Source organism: Salvelinus sp. IW2-2015, linkage group LG16 (assembly GCF_002910315.2).
Source record: "Salvelinus sp. IW2-2015 linkage group LG16, ASM291031v2, whole genome shotgun sequence".
Taxonomy (NCBI): Eukaryota; Metazoa; Chordata; class Actinopteri; order Salmoniformes; family Salmonidae; genus Salvelinus; species Salvelinus sp. IW2-2015.
This window is the reverse complement of record NC_036856.1, coordinates 7,701,943-7,721,932: the sequence shown is the minus strand read 5'-3', so window position 1 is coordinate 7,721,932 and position 19,990 is coordinate 7,701,943. Positions and strand designations below refer to the sequence as shown.

At 40.3% G+C, this 19,990-nt stretch overlaps 1 protein-coding gene across 1 annotated transcript in view; it reads left to right on the top strand.

Moving 5' to 3' along the window:
- Positions 1-209: 209 nt before the first annotated feature.
- The window catches only part of efna2a (ephrin-A2a), a 143,221-nt gene continuing 123,440 nt past the window's right edge, over positions 210-19,990 (top strand). The window contains exon 1 of the mRNA XM_024003877.2: positions 210-1,553. Within this exon, the coding sequence (XP_023859645.1) occupies positions 1,414-1,553 (140 nt within the window). The 5' untranslated portion in view covers positions 210-1,413. The remainder of the gene's footprint in view (positions 1,554-19,990) is intronic.

The following is a 19,990-nucleotide window of genomic DNA, read 5'->3' as shown; positions in this document are numbered from 1 at the left end:
ACAAATGTATACAAATAGTTGGACCATACAATAAAAATTAGACCTTGGACATCATTTCATATTTTTGTAGGCTATAGTTATAAGCTACTSTATGTATAACAGGATAACAGTATCCAAAACTGTTCTGAAGCTTTCTGAAATTGTAAGGGCCCCAGAAGTTTTGGGGCTCCTAGCTGGCCGGTCTCCCAGCCCCGCCCCGCTGTGTGGGGGAGAAGTGAATTGAGAGAGCGCGGCTTTGCCAGAGGGAGCGAGCCATGTGCTGAAGGAGGAAGAGAGAGAGAACCACCGTGACTCAAAAAAGGGGAAAAATCGATCATGTCAGCTCCACTGATCTGTACACCACACGTAGGAACGAGGGAAGAGCGACAAGAGAATTTGGCCTTTTCACAACAGCAACCCCAAACAACGCAGGAATAGCAGCAGCAACTTTGCAACTGATGCGGTGTCTCCGTGTCTGCACTTCATGCTTTGGTAGTGGCGTTGCGAGGATGACGCCATAAGCACGCATCAAGAAAGCAACTTCTCCTATTGATAACTTTTGCCAGTGAAGGAAGCTGAGGACAGTAGCCACCGACGACATTTGATAATTGCTTTTGTTCCAGCCTCAGATTGTGACTGACCGATGAGCAGAGCAGGACACATCTTGTGAGCCAATGGTTTTTCACGGGCTTGGATTTCTATCGCGCTGCTGCAACATTGTGATATTTTGAGTTTCTTCTGAAGGAACAAGAAGTGGTTGCTTGACTGAAACATTGTATCTCACAAAACCTGAAACGTTGAGTTGAATGGACATCGTTATGCGCGCAAATGTGGAATAAAAAGCATCTTGATTTGGATGACCGTAAATTGAAGGACGGTAGCAGAATTGATGGGTGAGAGTTATATTTACGACGACTAAAGTTTTAGAAAGTATGCCATGCCGGAAAGGGATGGATTTAAAGGACAAACGACTGTAGGCCTATACTTGGCGTCAATGAATATTCAACAATATATGACGAGTGTCGCGCAATGTGTTCAAATAAGGCATTTATCAATTACAGTCATTGAAGAAAATGGATTTTAATAGTTATTGGAAGAGCTTGCCGTGCAAAAGGAGAGCAACGAGCTGAGTCAAACTGTGAATTAACAGAATTGATGAACCTTCATGGAACATAATCTAATTTAACTTCATAGACACCGCTGCATCTGCTTGGACTTCTCACTAATGTTCTCACGACTGGGAATGTATACATTGTACATCTTCAACTGAAGGCGAACAACTGCAGCTGAGAGCACCTGGAATTTGAATGTGGACTGGAACCAACCTCGTGCAAGTTGAAGAGCACCATGTCCATTTAAACAGCAACCAGATTGTACTTGTATCAGTATAAATTACAGACAACAACGCGACGAATTATATAGACTCTGCCCATAATGGACAAGAACTATTTAGCTTTTCAAATGGAGTTGACATTTATGGTTGTTGCCCTCTTATCTTGGGTCGCGGTATGGGCTGACGATAGCAAGATTATATCAGACAGATATGCAGTCTACTGGAACAGCACGAACCCCAGGTAAGGAATTGTAGGAGTCGTCTTTCAGTGATGCCAARTTACATTGTTGGATAGATAATGTGTGAACCCCAATAAAATACCTGGACATTTAGACTAAGCTAAAGGAAAATGCTTCACAAATAGCCCAGCGCATTCAAAAGCCCATCAACCATGCTCACCTTTAAGAAGTTTCCCCCTCAACTTCAATTCTTTGAATAGATGACGTTAAAGTTCCTTCTTTAACTACAACGAATTTGAGTTAGGGAGATGTACTTGACCAGCACGTTCTAGTTATGTATCCCATGTTTTGCTTCCATTGTAAGACCTACTTATTACATCACTTATAACTTATTTTTGTTTTTACCCCATTATCACATCTCTCCCAGCTGAGTGTAAAGCAAGTCCCTTAAACCAGCATTTCACTTGATTATTACATCTTGCCAAGSCTTTCAGATTTCACGTTCACAAACTTATCACATTGAATTCAAAGTGCGTTGTGTCTGTAGCTTTTCATTGTGAAGTTGCATTTGAAAGTGTGATAAAATAKTGTAGGCCAAAGCAAAATGTGATTTTCCCATCTGCTTTAAAATAAGATTGAGTAAAAATCTCCACTAAGACACGCAAAACTCGGTTTAGAGGCTGACTACATGGTTATACACAAAACAAAAAAAAAATGTCAAGTCATTTTATTGACATGCAGCAAGGTTTTGGTCTCCCATATAGAATATTCCGTACTTGTTTCATTTGAGCCCCTCAGTTCACTCCAGTTCACTATTGATATTTTGGCCTGGAGCTGTTGGAATGATTTTGAACATGAACTAGTTCTTTCCAGTTCGTTAATTACTGAAGGAAGGTAAAGATCAATAATACAATGAAGACATTAAGTAAGACATTCCATCAGTATTGAACTCTTGAGAAATTGTTTGTGCTTGACCCTTGCAATATTCTAAGCATTGGAATTGTGCCAGCACACCCTCGAAAAATTGAATCAAACTTAATTTCTTGTCAAGTTTAGAGAGCAATTTGCTGTAAAAAACAACAACGAGGTTTTGTGGTAAGTTTCCCCACAATTTATAAAGATTATGTTTGTGTAACATAAGCAAATTTCTCAAATCTCCGTAGAAACCAATGTGTTTTGTTTATGGCAGGGCACAGATATAAAAAGGAAAGAAAATGAAATATGCTTATGTATTTGGTGCATATTGAATTCATTAGTTATTCTTCTTCCTAGAGTGATGAGAAAAATAATATTCTATACATAATGGATTACAATGCAACACAAACCATGGCTGCTTCAATACTTATTTGTTGTACTGGAAATAACTGGTCTTGGCTATGCACAAATTACATCATGAGTGTTTTGAAGCCCAAGTGGAGCCTTTTGYATATCAGTGAATTTGCTACCTAGTCACATGACAGTGATATTTGATGCTTCCTTTCTACACAAAATCATGTGAGAACTATATGAGTCTCACACTGTATGTCTCTATAAAGGAGTTTAAAGCATTGATAGGAGTGACTTTGGCACTAGGCATAARAGGGCTTGGATCTTGAGTAGGTTGTATAATGTAGTTTAGTTTTTTAAAGTCAGTTGTTAAGTGGTGTCTTTTCCAATAGCAATCATAGAATGCAGTAAGCTTATAAAAACTTTCCTCGTTCGTCTAAACATTTAAAATAAAAAATGTGATTGCAAAGGCATTATGCATGTCATATGAATGTAATATGCTTTCTTTTATGACTTTGGCAAACATTTTGTTGGTTGAAAACAAAATAACCAATTAGAAAAATTGTTTACGCKGACATTTTGGAATCTTTTGAATTAGCCTATACCGTCCTTCAATTGGTTGTTAAAACAGTTTGTATGTAATATCCTTTAATTGTTGGTCTTAGGTGTGTTTCCAACAATCAGTGATGTGGTTTATACTGTGGGATATTAGTGAGGCTAGAAAACCGGATGCATAGTAAGGATTAAAAGGAGAAAAGGCTAGTGAGGCTTTGTTGGTTGCGAGTGAGGGGCCTTAGTGAGGMAGCAGAAACACTGGCCTACTTTGCTCTACATCTCTAAACAATTGTTAGCCAAAGATATATACAATTTGCATCACTAATTCAATACAAATAGCATAATGAAGCATTAGGTGTATTAATTGGTGTTTCGGTGGTTCTATTACTTTGAAATGATTTGATATTGACCTAAGTAAGAAATGTCAAAGTATAATATGATCTATACAAAAGTATAACATCCATTCAACAAAAATGATCCGGACCACTGTTGATGCATATTGCAGTGTCCATTACAGAATTGCTAGTTTGAATAGTCAAGTCTTACCTAAAGCACGGATTTATAAGGAGGTCGCTATATGTAACGCCTATTGATCAGTCCTTAAACCTTTAAAATCGCTTTCGTTTTTTTGTATCGGGGTGACTTGTCTGAGGTTCGTTATTGGTGTATTTTAAGCTCCATTGGAAAAGCATTTTCAGTTCTTTCAACATATTTTTTATTGCCCGAGTTTCATATGCAAAACTCTTGAATTTTGGTAGATGCTCAATTAAAATTTTATAAAAAATGGTGCACAAAAAGTGGATCAAATGCGCCCCAAGACAATGTGGGTTTATGAAAGGAATTTAGGTTTGTCATCAGTTGAACGGCCATTCCACTGCTAATGACATCACCTTGTGTTTTCGTATGTGTTTTACGTATCTGGTTTTCGACATGTTGCAATGTAACTTACGAGCAAATTGAATGGCTATTATCTATGCCACACGGAAAGCTATTAGAACGATTTACTCMAAGAAATACTATGATTTGATACTGTGGTCTTCCATTTTGACTACTAATTTAACGCCATGCTTTGCCATTCCATGATATCTGCTTTCCTCATAACGTCCCCTCCATTCTGACCTAGTTTCGCTGAGGTTATTGGGGAGTATTGTGGGGAAATAGTAGTGGTAGCTGGTCTGTGAGGACACTAGATTATATTGTACTCAATGATTATATTTTTTAGGAAGCTTTGAAGTCAACGATGAAGGGAATACTTTTCAAATCATGAAAATAAGCTTCAGAGGGTATAACCTTGGAGTTTTTGGATAGTAAAACATTTCTGTGCAATGGTGTCTTGGGGTTCCTGTAGGTGGCGTTACATCGTTTTTGCTCTGCTCAGCAACGTGGTCCGCCATTTTCTCATTCATGGTAGGAAGACCTTCATTTTTGGTGTGTCGAGAGCCAAGACAAAGAAATGACATGGACGATGATTAAAGATGGTAACCAACAGTTTAAATGGGTCAAATGGTTTTCATGCGGAATTGAATCTGGTTTGAACTACAGTCAAAGATCTGTTGACAGATAGAACTATCTTGAAAATGTAATTTAATAAGGAAATTAGGAACTTTAACCGCTTTTTACAACAGTACATATGAGTAATAATGAGTTCCGAGCTTTAACCTCATACTTTTGAAAGTGGAGAAGCATCACTTGGCTCCATGCCAAAACTAATGGAGAAGTGGAGAGTAACGGGAAATAATCGCATGTTTTCTTTCCCAATGATCTGCTCGCATTCACAAATGGCCCGTTCTGGAAAAAAAGTCCTTTAAATTCAAGACTAGAACCACTGCATTGAAAGACCAAGTCAGTCCCTCCAGGTTTCCCACGTATTATGGGAAGGCTTGCAAATTTGACCAATCACCACACTATTTCCGAATTAAACACTAAAATCATCGCAATATTATCACATAATATTAACCCCTCACCACAGTACAAAAAGAGCGCTCGCAATTTCAAACATTCACTGCACATTTACAGCATAATATAATATGGTTCAATCAAGCCACACAAACTTTTTCCCTCGTCAGCACATTTTCGCGACAAATTGGACAGAATCATTGCGTATTGCCATGCAAAATGTCAGAATTMCCGCAGCAAAATAAAGCATTTTTGCCTCAAATATCACAAACAAATCTCAGCGAAATCGTGGAGGAACTGCCATGTATCTTATCTTAGAGCAGTTTACAGAAATGTTAATATGTACATTTGTATCTATTATTGCTGTAGAATTTATGTTTTCGCTGTTTAGAAAGGTGAAGTTGCGAAAATACATGTTTCTCATGGTTCACACAGTTTGGATATAATAGGGGTTGGCTGTCCTCAAAGTGTTTKTTTAGAACTCACAGTTATCCCGTGTTTGTACTGTTTGTACATATACTGCAATAGGTTGTGCATTTCTACTCAGGTGTAGCTGATTTTTCCTATTTGTTACAAAAATAAAACATATTTGAATGTAAAGTTACATTTGTTKCTGTAGATGTGAAATTCTTGCTTACTGTTTTAAGGCCTTCAGATATAAGGATATGGCATTGAATTTCAWAGTGCAGTGTATTTTGTTTCTCTAATGGGGTGCTGTATTGAAGCRGGACTGTCCTCCCTCACGCAGGGAGCAGAAAACTGTCGTAAATCTTTTMCTAGTTTACCTATCTACTCATTTGGCATTAATTAAGTTTTTCAATTTAAATTGGACAGGCTTTTTTTGGGCCACTTTCCCTGTGTGTGTACAATTCAGCGTCACCCATATTCGCCCCGTAATTAATTCAAGGTGTCATGAGAGTGGCGACTTGCAATGCCATCTCCACTTGAATTCTACCTTTTCTGGGATCACATAATGCACTAATTACTGTACTGCTCAAACTCATATCCCACTTTAATGGGAGATCTGTTTCCTGAAGGTAAAAAATAGAASCCTCTTACTCACAAGCACTTGATGAGATGAGCATGGACGGGAAATTGAACAGGCTTGAGTTCTCGAGACAAGCTTGAGACTATGGTCTACCCCATTGGGATAGTTGTTGTGGAAACACTGAAGTTTTCTCTCAGTAATATAATGCAATTAAAAAATCTGTCATGGAGAGGATATGGTAAAAGTATATACGTAATTGGTTTGTCTTGATAAAATTAGCCTTTTCTTTTCCGGACTGGGAAATAGGCATTTTCCATGGCTGAGCACAAGGCTCAGCATATTTGTTAGTTAGGGAATTCAATTTAAATTTAAAGATTGCCTGCTATGTTCACTTGTACAAAACACAGCCTCCTTTTAGCCAGCCCTAATGTGGAGCCATGTGGACTGCCGTCTCATTTATACAAGATGGAAGGCCAACTCTATTCCTAACTATTCCAATGAAGGTCCCTTGTTTTCATCATAGGTCATGAACTAGTTTGGCTCTCAATTTTCGAATTCCTCCTCTAAGGCATTTTKGGAGCAGACTAGTGAAAGAACATCTGAAAAAAAAGTTGACTGAAGAAAATCMACTTTTTTTCGTAAGAAAATATGAGACTATATTCCAATCTTAATGAAAATGCAACAAAAAAAAGTTTCACTTCCAAATCAGCGAATTGGCCTGGAATGGAATAATTATTTTAACACGGAATTGGCCATTAATGGCCTGACACAATTGAACATTAAATGGCTCTAACATCTCATTAAAGATTAAAGTTGGTGCATAATATCTACAAAAGCAATTGGTATGAAAGATGAATTTGCTAATCAGTAATCTAAGTTCAAAGCTTCATGAAATAAAATGACCCTTAGAGTGTGTAAYCCCAAAGCCTGCTTCATTTGGTAGGACACTGCATTTCATTTCCAATGATAATCAAGATTATGCTAATGTTGGTTATGATGAATTGCCTGCTTTAAAAAATCCCCATTCTTCAGTTGTTGTATATGACAAGCAGTGATAGTTTTGAAAAATCTATAAACAATCTTCTGACCTAAGTGTAGTGCTTTGGACTTTGGCTATTTATATTTTCTTCKCGAAATTGCATTAGATGTGTCAGCGATTACCCATTTTGACTCTAGACAAGAGTGTATTGCTTTTCGCTTCTATTCTCTCTCTGAGATATGGTGAACAAATGTAGAGTTTCAGGTGACTCGGGTGTCCCGTTTGTTCAATCAGTCTGTCACCAACCTCCCTTCCATTGTACCCCCACCTGTGTAGAGACACTGAGAATGGCTGTACTGGTCACATCTGTGGCAGACAGTGAACTAGGTGGCGAGTTTGTCGGCCTTGTTCCGCATGGCTCACGGCAGCCCGTCTTGCCGCCGGGATCTCAAATATTGATGAACGACGAGTAATGGCTGCCGTCTCATTTATTAACCATAGCTTATTTTATTTGGAATCAAAAGGTAAATAAAGACCCTTTTGCCGTTGTTTATTGGATGTTTCTTGTTCTTCCCGACAGTGCTTATCAGCYCTTCATCAAGCCTTATGTACTCCTCATGCATTTTAATGCCTGACCCACATTCTCTTTCCACATAGGCAGTCTCGTGTATCAAGAGAGCTAGAAACTTTGAACTTCGCTAGGTGTTCTCAAAACTAACTGTATCCTCCACGAGAATGTTCCAAAAGGAGGGCAACAGTGAAAATCTTTGTGTTACTGTTAATCAGGGTTGTGAATACAGCCCCCCTAACCACATACTGCATTGGTTACACTTGAAATGTGCCGACTGGTGAGGCGTTCCCTCCACCTCTCTCAGCCCAGGATAGGCCTATGGCCTTTAGCGTTCCACATCTTTGTTGCCATAACAAATCAGTTGTCGGTTTTATTTCTTTTAGCAGATTTAAAGGCATATTGGTGTTACCCTTCGAAAGCCTCCCGGGATGAAAGAGTCCAGCACCTCACCTATTCTCCTGTCCTTGCTTGTGTACTGGGCCTTATGAAACTGATCCTGCATTATTTTGAATGTTGTTGGTATATTGCTATCATGTCRTCTAATGCTCTCCTCCCATTTATATGTAGACCTTTTAATGTGATTTACGCGTGAGGGATATAAATGTAATTCTGTTCTTGTATTACTTTACCGCCAAACACAATAAAGCCGGACAGCAGTTAATTGCTTAAACATCCTAATCGCTTCTTGCTTGTAAAAACATTGCCCAACGTTTGATAAATGTAATATCGTGTTGTCGAATTCGGACGGCCCGCTCGTAAAAGTAACGATGGTGTTTTCCTAATTGATCCGCGGTAATAGTTTACGTTTATTGATGCACATTGGGCGTAAAGCTCTGCCTCTCTCTTCATTACCCCTTCATCAGGTTCTGCTTTGGCTTTCATCCTCAGCAGAACATTATTTGAGTTAATATAATGGAGAGTGGAGTTGCTCCTTCAGAACTGTGAAAGGCATTTTCGATCGTTTTCGGTAAATGTCCTTCTCTCGCCCATTTGTGTAGTGTTATGAAGTGGTGGATTACTTGTGGTGGATGGAGCACCCTTTCAAAATAGGAAGCCACTTTTGTGTCCTCTTGGTTCCTGCACAGCACCATATTCAATCACGAAAAACCATGTTACGTTAATGGCAAACTTTCACGGTTGAATGTGTAGGAAAGCGGCTCTCAGTAATAAGAGGGCAGGGGAGCACATTAAAATGCAGGCGGTCAAGGAGACAGGAAGACTCCAGCAGTACCAGCATATTGCTTGTAAGTCTTTTACGACTTCCCTCAAAGAGCTTTTTCTTCACCATCCATTTCTTTGACTGGACAAATTTAATATATTGGTCATGGAATTGGAAAGGATGTTGCTACATCTGTAGGGCCATATATATACAAGTAAATAATCAAACACTCGACTGAATCAGTGAAGTCATAGSGATTACTTCTACTGTTTTGCTAAAGCAGAATACTAGCCTCATTGTCCTTTCCTCGGACAAAGATTAACTGGCTTCAACCCATGAGTCTTTTACTATGCTACCTACATTGCACACTTGGATGTGTTTTGATACGCGGGCGTGTTTTGATTAAACTAACATGCCACAATGGAAACAAATCAACATTCCTTCCGAGTGAAAAAAAATAGTGCACTTCTGACTGTAGAAAAAATGAAGAAGGATTTAACCTGTCTCAGAGAAAGGATTTGTTGTTGTTCTGGTATGTTAATCTTATTTCTGTGAAAAGGTACGCAGGAATTTATTAGCACAGATGTGTGCTTTGAATTGAAGTGCTAGTTCTGATTGATGCATAGATTAGAACACTCTAATCATGTTTATATCACCACATAGAAGGATATGCTTTACTAATTAAACAACATTTTCTGTGTATAATTGTCCAATCCTCTCCCCCCAAAGGTAGTCTTGTAAACTTGACCCAAATGGCGGCCAGAAAGTAAAAGAATGAAGTTAGGCCTATGTATATTTAGGCTTCAGATATTTGCATAGTTTGTACATGGGTAATAGTTCCATATKATTTTATTGATTGGTTGGAAATTGGTCAAAAATATTTTTATATATTTGATATTCTTAGCAATGGATGATATTGAACTAGCATTTTTTTCTGATTAAATTATGATAATATCTTAACGCTGTCTTTGTTGTCCATTTTTTTGAAAACGCTTTGAATTATTATTCAAAATTTTACTATTCCACTTCTATATTGATCTCCATTATATAAATGCTCGATTTCTGGGTAACATACAGAGGATAATGTAGTTAATAATATAGAGCTTATTTTGATTTATATTGAAATTTACAAACAATATTTATTTCACTGTTTTGATATTGATTATTGAGTTCAGAATGCCTTCCCACTATAATGTTTTGACAAGGAGTATCCTACATGTTGTGTTAATTGTCATGATTTGAAATATATGTAGCATGTATCGGCAATTTTTTTTATCGTATCTGCTTTTTTCGTACATAAGAAAACAAAACAACATACCTCAATTTMATACTATACGCCTTACACTTCATACATTAGTACCACGACATAATCATATGCATACATGGCCTACAATAAATAGTCAGCACCATGAGGACAACTTGCCGTTAGCATTGGTGGCTATCCCACAGAATTCACTGAGGGTAAGGCATGAAGTAGTGAGTGAACAGGAAATGGGTCATGCAGTTCTTCAGTTGATTCTGAAATAATGAATTAGCGAGTTGTTTATGAATGTATACAGTAGTTTATTTTGCACTTTATAATGTAGGCGAAAATTCTTAGGAGACAATGTTCTTTTTTCTTGGGCATTATCCTTACCGTCAGCAAAAATATTAAATAACAGTTAATGCTATTGAGAAAAATGTTTGGAGAAAAAATAAATGTTGACCGCAACACCCCCAAAAGATTTATTAAATATATGGGTCCAGCCATCATTAACACGACATCATTAACATAATTAACYCTACAATCTTAAAAGTAAAGTTTTACATCTTGACCATTCTACAACTAGGTGTAATCATATTTCTGAACTTTATATTTAACTAGTTAATGGGAAAACCCATACCAGGAGATCTGAAAACCATTTACCTCAGGATAGAGTTAGTTGCCTGATGTGTGAATTGTGGAAATTCAACTCCAGACACAATGAGGTTGAATACAAGAGCCTAGTCTCCTCTCATTCAGTGAATGTCATTTAGATCAGGTTTCTTAAAATGTTATGATGGCGGTATTATGCACGTTTTGTTAAAGTAATCTCTAAAAGAATTGTAGGTTTTGAAATTGAATTCGTACTGTAAATGAACATGAATATGTAAGCTTACAACCACAGCAATACTTTGGCTACAGCAAAACAAATGTTTTTTGTTTTTGTTTTGGATGCTTGGATGATGTTTTAGCCTAGATTTAACAGACATGTGCGGTGTGACCTGACGGTCTTGGTAAGTCTCCGCAGAACGGCCATTGTGCCTTGTAGGCCCTCACCTGTTTCTTCTTAGCGTGGCGTGACTGTGTGACGGAGTAAACGAGCGATGGCTTTGGCACACATGGTTCTGTCTTCAAGTGAGAGGGCGGGGATTTGCTATACCACAGTGCACAGTAAGCTTTGACCTTCAAACAACTGGAGATTTGGAGAGAGAGAAAGGAGAAAGAAAAGCTTGTGAAAAAGTGGAGCATTGCTCCCATGTCATCTGGGAGATTTCTTTCCTGAATAGCAGACATGTCAAGCCTGTCATTCACATGGACCGAAAAAGGGGCTTTTATCTGGGGTCTTGGGGTTCGGTGGGCAGGTGGGGGGGAGGAGTTATGTACAGACAGTACAAACAGAAGTAGCCAACACTTAACCTGCTTAGGTGTACTGCACATTGTCGCCAATATTGAATAGAGTGTTCTCAGATGCTGTATAGTGTATAGTCTATTTCTACTACTAACTACTAATGGTGTATGAGGCCTTATGATGATAATATGTAATTCTCTTAGACCATTTTTAAAATTAATGACAAGTAAAAATGAATGAAAAGCCTTCCATTTTGCGCTACAATCTCATGATTAGTAGCCTCATGAAGGAACTGGTCATATATAATGTTTTGGCTTCATATTATGGATGCCACAATGCCAGAACAGCATAGATGTTCCAAGACGTACCTTCTGAGATAGAGTGCCTTCAGAAAGTATTCCAAAATTGGTTGTTGATCATTGCTAGACACACATTTTCAGGTCTTGCCATAGATTTTCAAGTAGATTTAAGTCTAAACTGTAACTCGGCCATGCAGGAACATCCACTGTCTCCTTGGTTAGCAACTCCAGTGTAGATTTGGCCTTGTGTTTTAGGTTATTGTCCTGCTGAAAGGTGAATTAATCTCCCTGTGTCCGGTGGAAAGCAGACTGAACTAGGGTTTCCTCTAGGATTTTGCCTGTGCTTAGCTCCATTCCGTTTCTTTTTTATCCTGAAAAACTTCCACACACCTTAACGGTTGCAAGCATACCCATAACATGATGCAGCCACCACTATGCTCGAAAGTATGGTGAATGGTACTCAGTAATGAATTATATTGGATTTGCCCCAAACATTGAATTGCATTGCCACATTTTTTGCAGTATTACTGTAGTGCCTTGTTGCAAACAGGATGCATGTTTTGGAATATATACCCGTATATGTAATATACCTGTTTTTTTGTAGTGACTGGGTATATTGATACACCATTCAAAGTGTAATTAGTTACTTCACCATTCTCAAAGGGATATTCAATTTCTGTTTTTTTTGGACCCATCAACCAATAGGTGCCCTTCTATGTGAGTCATCGGAAAACCTCCCAGGTATTTGTGGTTGAATCTGTGTTTGAATTTCACTGCTCGACTGAGGGACCTTACAGATKATGTGTGGGGGTACAGAGATGAGGTAGTCCTTAAAAAAATCATGCTAAACTCTATTATTGCACACAGAGTGAATCCATGCAACTTATTATGTGGCTAGTTAAGGACATTTTTAATCCTGAACATATTTAGGCTCGCCATAACAAAAGGGTTAAATACTTATTGACTCAAGACATTTCAGCTTTTCATTTGTAATTAATTTGTAAAAATTTTGAAAAAKATAKTTCCATTTTGACATTATTGTTTTTTTTGTGTAGGTCAGTGACAAAAAACTAAATGTAATCCATTTCAAATTCAGGCTGTAACACAGCAAAATGTGGAAAAAGTCAAGGGGTATGAGTACTTTCTGAAGGCACTGTATATTGTTGTCAGAGAAACCCTCTGCTGTACCAGTGTCTTGTTAACTTTTAGATATCTCATTCCCTCGTCATAAATTGGGATTTGACAACATTTCAAAATAATTTCTTGCATCGCAAACTTTTTAACAATCTCTCTCAATCTCTACAAAATGTGAAGTGGAATTACACTCCCAAGTTTCCAATATTTTTTTGTTAGGACACTAACGTTTTATGAATAAGTACATCATCCAGTGAGGATGCTTGTGATCCGGGGGAGTGAGAAATGAGAGACGAGAGCTTAAAGCTGCACAAAAGGATAGTTTTTCACCCGGCTTGGTATTATGGCCTTTTACAATGCTATTGGGACGGTGATGTGCTCCGAATGTGAACTGACGTCAGCTATGGCACAGGACTTTTATATCAACCGAGGTGATTTGATTTCAACAACTGCACGTAACGTACTGGAGCTTTTTGTGTGAGCTCTTTTTACCCTTCCAGTCGCAATGGTAGGAATGGGCTGGCATGGATCCTTTCATATCACCTGCACAAAGGCAATCACATAGCAGGTTGCAAAAAACTTGAAATGTTCAGAGTTTCTTGTGACACTGAAGTCCTGAATCACAGAGAAACTAATGGAGGTGACCTCCTGACTGAGCTGTGTTGGCAGGCATGCCTCTTCAGAGATAGAGAAAGAAAGAGCGAGAGAGAGAGAGAAGGGGGGATGGAAGACTGTTTGAAGACGGGGACAGTGGCAGTAACAGGAGAGGGAACATGACTGGTGTGACAATGGAAACGCGAGCCAGGGCCGCCACCGCTCATGTTCCTAAATCTCTCTATGACTAGGGGCAAGGAACTCCAAAAGTGGGTTACCAAAAGCGGCGAGGGAATRGGTGCACTTTTAAGGTTTAGATATGCTTGTTTGGGTTTCAGTTTCTCAATTCAGGAATAGTCGAGCTTGAAAATGAACCAATTGTTTAGAAATGTGCACAAATAAAAGACGTGAACACAAAGTGTAGTAACATAGACATTATTAGGAACACTAAAATGCTGGAGCACTGCTGCTTATGACTGCATACGACTACAATTGCCTTCTATTGTTTCTTCTTGGTTAAATGATTCAGCACAATTGACAGTTTCAGCATTACGCATGGCATTGTACTGTGTATGCGATACTAGTTCTGAGCACATTGAGAAAGATTTAAAAACCCGTTCTGAAAACCTCATACGCACAAAGATGACTAGAATTGAATGAAACTCCCTTCCCAATTAATCTCCTATTTGTCCTTTTGGCCTACACTCCACGAAAACACCTCACTTTAACATGTCTAAGCATCTGGCACATCTCTAGTCCCTCAGAAACATATAGAACACTCCAGTATCTTCTCTGTATGCCTGTACAGTAGGGAAACATGAATACCTGACAATACCGGGGTGAGATTCTAGGTGGTGTGTGAAACGCGGCCGGCGGTAATCCAYGTGGCGGCGGGATCTCTCGACGCTCGGCCCTCGCTCCCGTGCGATGCTAAAGTGCAGTCTCACCTCGGGGCGGCGGCGAAGCCAGCTGAACATCAGGATATGGGGAGATTACAGAGCCTGTGGAGTGAGTTTAAACAGGATTAGCCATTCCAGCTCAGGTGCTACGCTAATAGGATTAGGGAGTCCCTTTTCTTGTTCATCCCAGCGTTAAGACGAATTACGGGCCCCCAAAACAAAGGTGTATATTCGGACGGCGCAAGGACGCACAAGGGATAGACAACGCTCTTATGGGGGGGGGGGGGCCCTCTTTTTTTGAATGGATCCCCCACACATGTTCTGAAGGGACTGACCCCCATATTGACTGTCACCCAACACTTTGGGGGTCCCCTTAGTTGGCGATGGAACTTTAATTAGTCAATGCATTTTTCAGGGCATAGAAGCCACTTTGCTGGAGGAAGTGTTTTGAGCGATGATTGTATTGTTGCTGTCGGCTCCGATAGCCCTTTAAAGATTAGTGCTGCTTAAAAGACAAGCCCACTTACAGGATGGAGGAACACAGTTGTTTAATGGAAATGCAAGCATCTATTCTAAAGGATGGCCTTCAGAACTACGAATCAGATTTTCTTATTTATTGGAGAATAGAAGCACAAAGCCTTTTCATTTAGATGTATTATCCTTTGATTTCAATGGCAGTCTAGTTTATTATATAATTTAGTTTCAGCTGTCATAATAGTCTATTTAGCCAATCTGTCTTTACATTTGGTTAAACGACCTTGTAGATATGGAGTGTATAGCATTGAGACTTACAATGCTCCCTTAGAGCTTAGTGGTCACCATGACTTCAAGTAGTCTGTATCTCTACACATTTGAGTTTCTCCAATCATGATAACTGTTATCGGTCCAATTCCACCGGAGTGATCCCGTATCAATTTCCCCATCACTTTAGATATAATCTTGCTAGGGGGCGGTTCTTGTGATGGGCTGTGAAAAGAGGAGCTGATATCTCCTTTGTGCCAATTTTGTGGGGGCCAACGGGAGAAATCGTAAAGGATCTCCACCTAATCCTGGGGTTTAGCCTTCAAAAGCCACTCTTTTCTGGAAGGCTTTGAGGTTCTTCACACAACTCTCTGCTCCGCAGCCCTTTCTAATAGGAGGGGTTAAAGTTTGCCGAAGTGGGGAGGGCTTGTTCGTTTAGGGCGGGAAGAGAGGCACTTCTGGGCTGGCGTAGCTGGTTATCTTCTTGAAGATCCTGAGGGGGAATGCCGTTGGAGGATAGCAGGTGAAGCGGCTCTGAGTTTTCAGAGGCCTGCTTTTCACCAGTTAGACAGGACTCCCAGGGTCCCCCTGCTAGCTGGAGGGAGATCCGTGTGATGAAGCTAGGCCTACATCTGTCCCTCAAAGCCTGGCTCTCCTGCTTCTCTCTCCTCCTGTAGAGATTCGGACAGCCATGTGTTCAAGGAAGAATGCACTGTTCATTTAAAGCACTTAGCACCTACGCTCAATGAGGAACCATTAGGTCTGCTCTTCAATACCCGCCTTCCATTTCGCTCCGCCTCATTGGCAGCCTACACAGTGTGATTTTGTTCAGGAATTGATGTAAACTCAGAAGGCTGAGTTGCCCACGACCACCTTAATCTCACCGCATACGGAGCGTACATCATGGTTCTCCAACGAAGATTGCTACATAAGGAGGTTCATTACCCCAAAACCCTCAAAAGAAATACGCAACCGTATGCAAGTAGTCCTCTGTCTCAAGACTGCTTTGACAATTCGCACCCTAAAAGCAGCAGTGTCTTGGCTTAGGTCTCAGGGAGGGCCATGACGACAAGCCTCGACCCTGAAATACTACCTCGGCACCACCTTTCAAGACTGATGGTCCATGTGTTTTAGCTTTGGGCTTCCTAGACAAGCTTTATCACTCCCTGCTTCTTAGCTTAAGGGGGTTAAGGTTCCCTGTCAGTCCAACAGTCAACACAAAGCAGAACCCCCATCTGATAGCAATCTGTCAGGGCACAGAGATGAATTCTCTAGGGTTGGGCTTTTACTTTATTGTCTGATTAGAAAGTGCATTGATAAGTAGTATGCCATCAAATAACTTCAATTTAGTATCATTTGTATATTAGACAATCATGCAGCTGAAAGCAGGGTAGGTTATTGATTATTATGAAAGCAAGGCCCCGGCCGTGCTGATGCTCCGTTCAGACCACAGCTGTCAATAGAAGCTCAGAGATGCTCATTCAGCAAACCTGTCAATGGCATATGCGACGGTAATATTGACGATCATGGCCTTGAGTAGTCTGTCTGGTGGAATTGTTCAGTGAGTGTCATTTGTGGCAAATTTGGGCTTTTTTTCTCAGTTAACAATCAATCTGCAGGCTGCAGTACAGTCTGGCCTTAGCTATTCAGCCTGTCGACATCTGTGGCAGCATATTTAAAAAATTTAAAGCAGAGGAGGAGTCTTGATTTTTTTATTTGGTTTTGAAATGTATGTTTGGAAACACTTTCTAAGAGCTTCCATTTAAAACATTTTGATAAATACTTAGTTACGTTTATAAATGTTGGAATACAAAATGTATTAATGAAGCATAAACTACTTATAAAAAGTGTATTAATGGCATAGTTATGAAAGGTTTTAGAAAGCGTTACCACATTTCTTGCCCCTCCTAAAGTGAGGAACCAACATTAAAAGAAACGTGGTGTGGTGCACCCAAGCTTGGTTCCTTAACCTCAACCAATTGACGGGTCACCCTTTAAGTTGATTGTGACTCTTTTGAACCGAGGAACCCGCCTCATGGGCTGTGACCCGCTCTCATTGCGCTCTCCCCAGATACTTCATTATGACAGAGATCCTTCAGAAATATTCAAGGCATCTGATGGGGGTCAGGACGTGGCAGCCTTTCTTCCCCGTGTCGTCCAGATGCTTGGGGTTCATTGAGGATGCCAGCGACCAAGAGGGCACTTCCTCATTACCTCCAGAGCCGGCCTCATTAACCCTCCATGCAGCTGGAAGCACCACAAGCAGCGCCAAACTCCAACCCCCTTCGCCTGAATCGCCCTCCAATTATCCAGATAGATTTTACCCTCGCAGGTAGTGCAGAAATGACGACCTATACTGTGTCGTGCTGTATCGGCACTGTAACACCGACCCCATGCATAGATTTATATCGGACGATGGCTGTTTCTTATACACATGTAATATAAGACGCAAGGCTGGTTCTCACCACCTGTTGCCATTTCAAACTGACAAATTCTTTTTTAGACAAATTTTGTCAGATATACATACAAACTCTGAAATGGCCATGCATTCAAAATAATTGTGATATGTTATGAGTTGGATTGATATTAATCTTAAATCTACGTAGGCTTGATTTGAGGGTTTTATTTGGTAAAAGTATTTTTTCCCCCTTCATTTTTATGAGCTGTTGATTGACGTCAATGTTTTTCTTGCTAAAACCTGTGATTGAAACATACAAACTGTATATAGTCCCTTCAGATTACACTTCTTGACCCTGCAGTCTCTACATTTTGTCCTTCAGGGCCTATTTGTATCTGTCTGAATACTCCATGTGTCGTAAATCACCATTAAATCCTGCAGTTGCTTATTAAGTCTGTCATTCAGACAAATGTTTGACCTCATATTTCTCATGTCATGAGGGGGGGAGAAAAAAGCGATGTTTAGTCTCGACAAGCGGAAACGGTTACTTAAAACTACTTGGATGCTTTCCAGATGGTGAATCCTGCCGTCTGAAACTCAGAACGTCAACATATAGTCCTTTGTCTCCATTTGGTGGATCAAGACAATGCATTTCCTTTGCCTCCCCAAAATGATTTTAATTCTCTAACAAGTCACGGTATTGTGCARAAAAAGGCTCAAACCCCCTTACACACAAACATCCGCCATCTTACACACCAACCCACTAGTAAATATGTATATTTTTGTACACTACAGTATGTAACTTTGTAAAACAAAARGGTTAAGCCAATGAAATTGTTTTACTCATGCAACGAGGAACTCCACAAYTTGATATCTGTGGACAGATGTATACACATTACCGAGTGTAGTATAGAACATGTACTAATTCGATATCATTAAAACAAGCAGAATCTTTTCGAAGCTTTGCACTGTTGTGGAGCCTAACGCTTTTTAGCATTGTGTCCTTAACCCCTGTCTCAGAAAGGAAAACCATTTAGAAAAATAAAGCCGGGAGATATTTTATGATCCTAGTTTGTTCACTCATTTCCCTCTCAATCCATCGCTGTCCCAGAATAACCCCCTGTATAAATGTATTCCTGTTTTTGTGCCAGTCATTCAAACTGCCTTGTTACCATGACATTGTGACAATCACTCCTCCGGCAATAGAGGATCTGAAGGGCTTATATGCTACACTACACTCTGCTACTGTAACTGCCTTCTCTGCCGGCAGCTGTGGTCACATCGTTAGAAAAAGCACTCGCCATTTCGCCTGTGTGCACCTTTTTAAAATAGTCTTCATGACTCTTTTTTCCCCCCAAAAGATAATCTGTGGTCTCAATAACTGCTTGCTCAAGCGTAGTCCAAATAACTTGTGTTTTTGAATTGCCACTCGGTGTAGGCCGTGAGCATTAGTAGTGCCTGGGAGAGAAGGCATTTCATGGGTCATTACCGCTGTTCATAACCACACCTAGTGAAAAGGACTTTGCAAGATGTGGCCTTTACGGGACCCTGTGACATACTGTCTGATGGCCTGAGCCAGTTGGAGCCCTCCAGGGGGGGCAATGCACTGGTCTTAAAAACAAAATGCTTACGTGGCGGAATATGGGAAGCTTATGGCGGAACTTCCGACGCCAGAGTAGTACGTTGAACGATCGGGGGTTGTCAGGAGTGTGTGTGTGTGTTTGGGGGGTATCGTGTGTGCATTCTTTTTGTGTGTGTGTGTGTGTGTGTGTGTGTGTGTGTGTGTGTGTGTTGTGTGTGTGTGTGTGTGGTGTGTGTGTGTTGTGTGTGTGTGTGTGTGTGTGTGTGTGTGTGTGTGTGTGTGTGTGTGTGTGTGTGTGTGGTGTAAGAGTAACAGACTAACAGTGTGGTTAATGATGCAAGGGGAAGTCTAAGCCCTTTCCCCCAAGTCTCTTTCTCACTTCTGAGATCCAAGGTAAACAGCACGAGGAGGGCTGGATCAGCGTGAAGAAGGGGGCTAAAGCTCTTCCGGACTGGTCCCTCCATCCTTCACTGCTCACAGAGTGCAGTCTGAGGTTCATGACTCCCTCCCAGACTCACAGGGTCTACTGTAGGCCTGTGTGAACAAGTGTGTGAAGACCTCCAGGGAGCTCGGGCCTATCCCAGCTTTCCCTCTGAAGACCGGCCGGAAAGGGAAAGAGAGAGAGAGAGAGAGAGAGAGAGAGAGAGAGAGAAAGAGCGCGGTATTCCGAGATTTTAGAGGACTGTTTTAATCTGTCGTGGAACGGGACATTAGGGTATCCTCGGAAGCACTGGCCAGTGAACCCTTTATGGCAGAGGCTGCTCCGTACACACTGGGATTAAACCGGCCGAGAGGGACTTCGCTGGAAGGGTCTTTTCTGCCACATTAGCTTTAACAAAGAGGATTA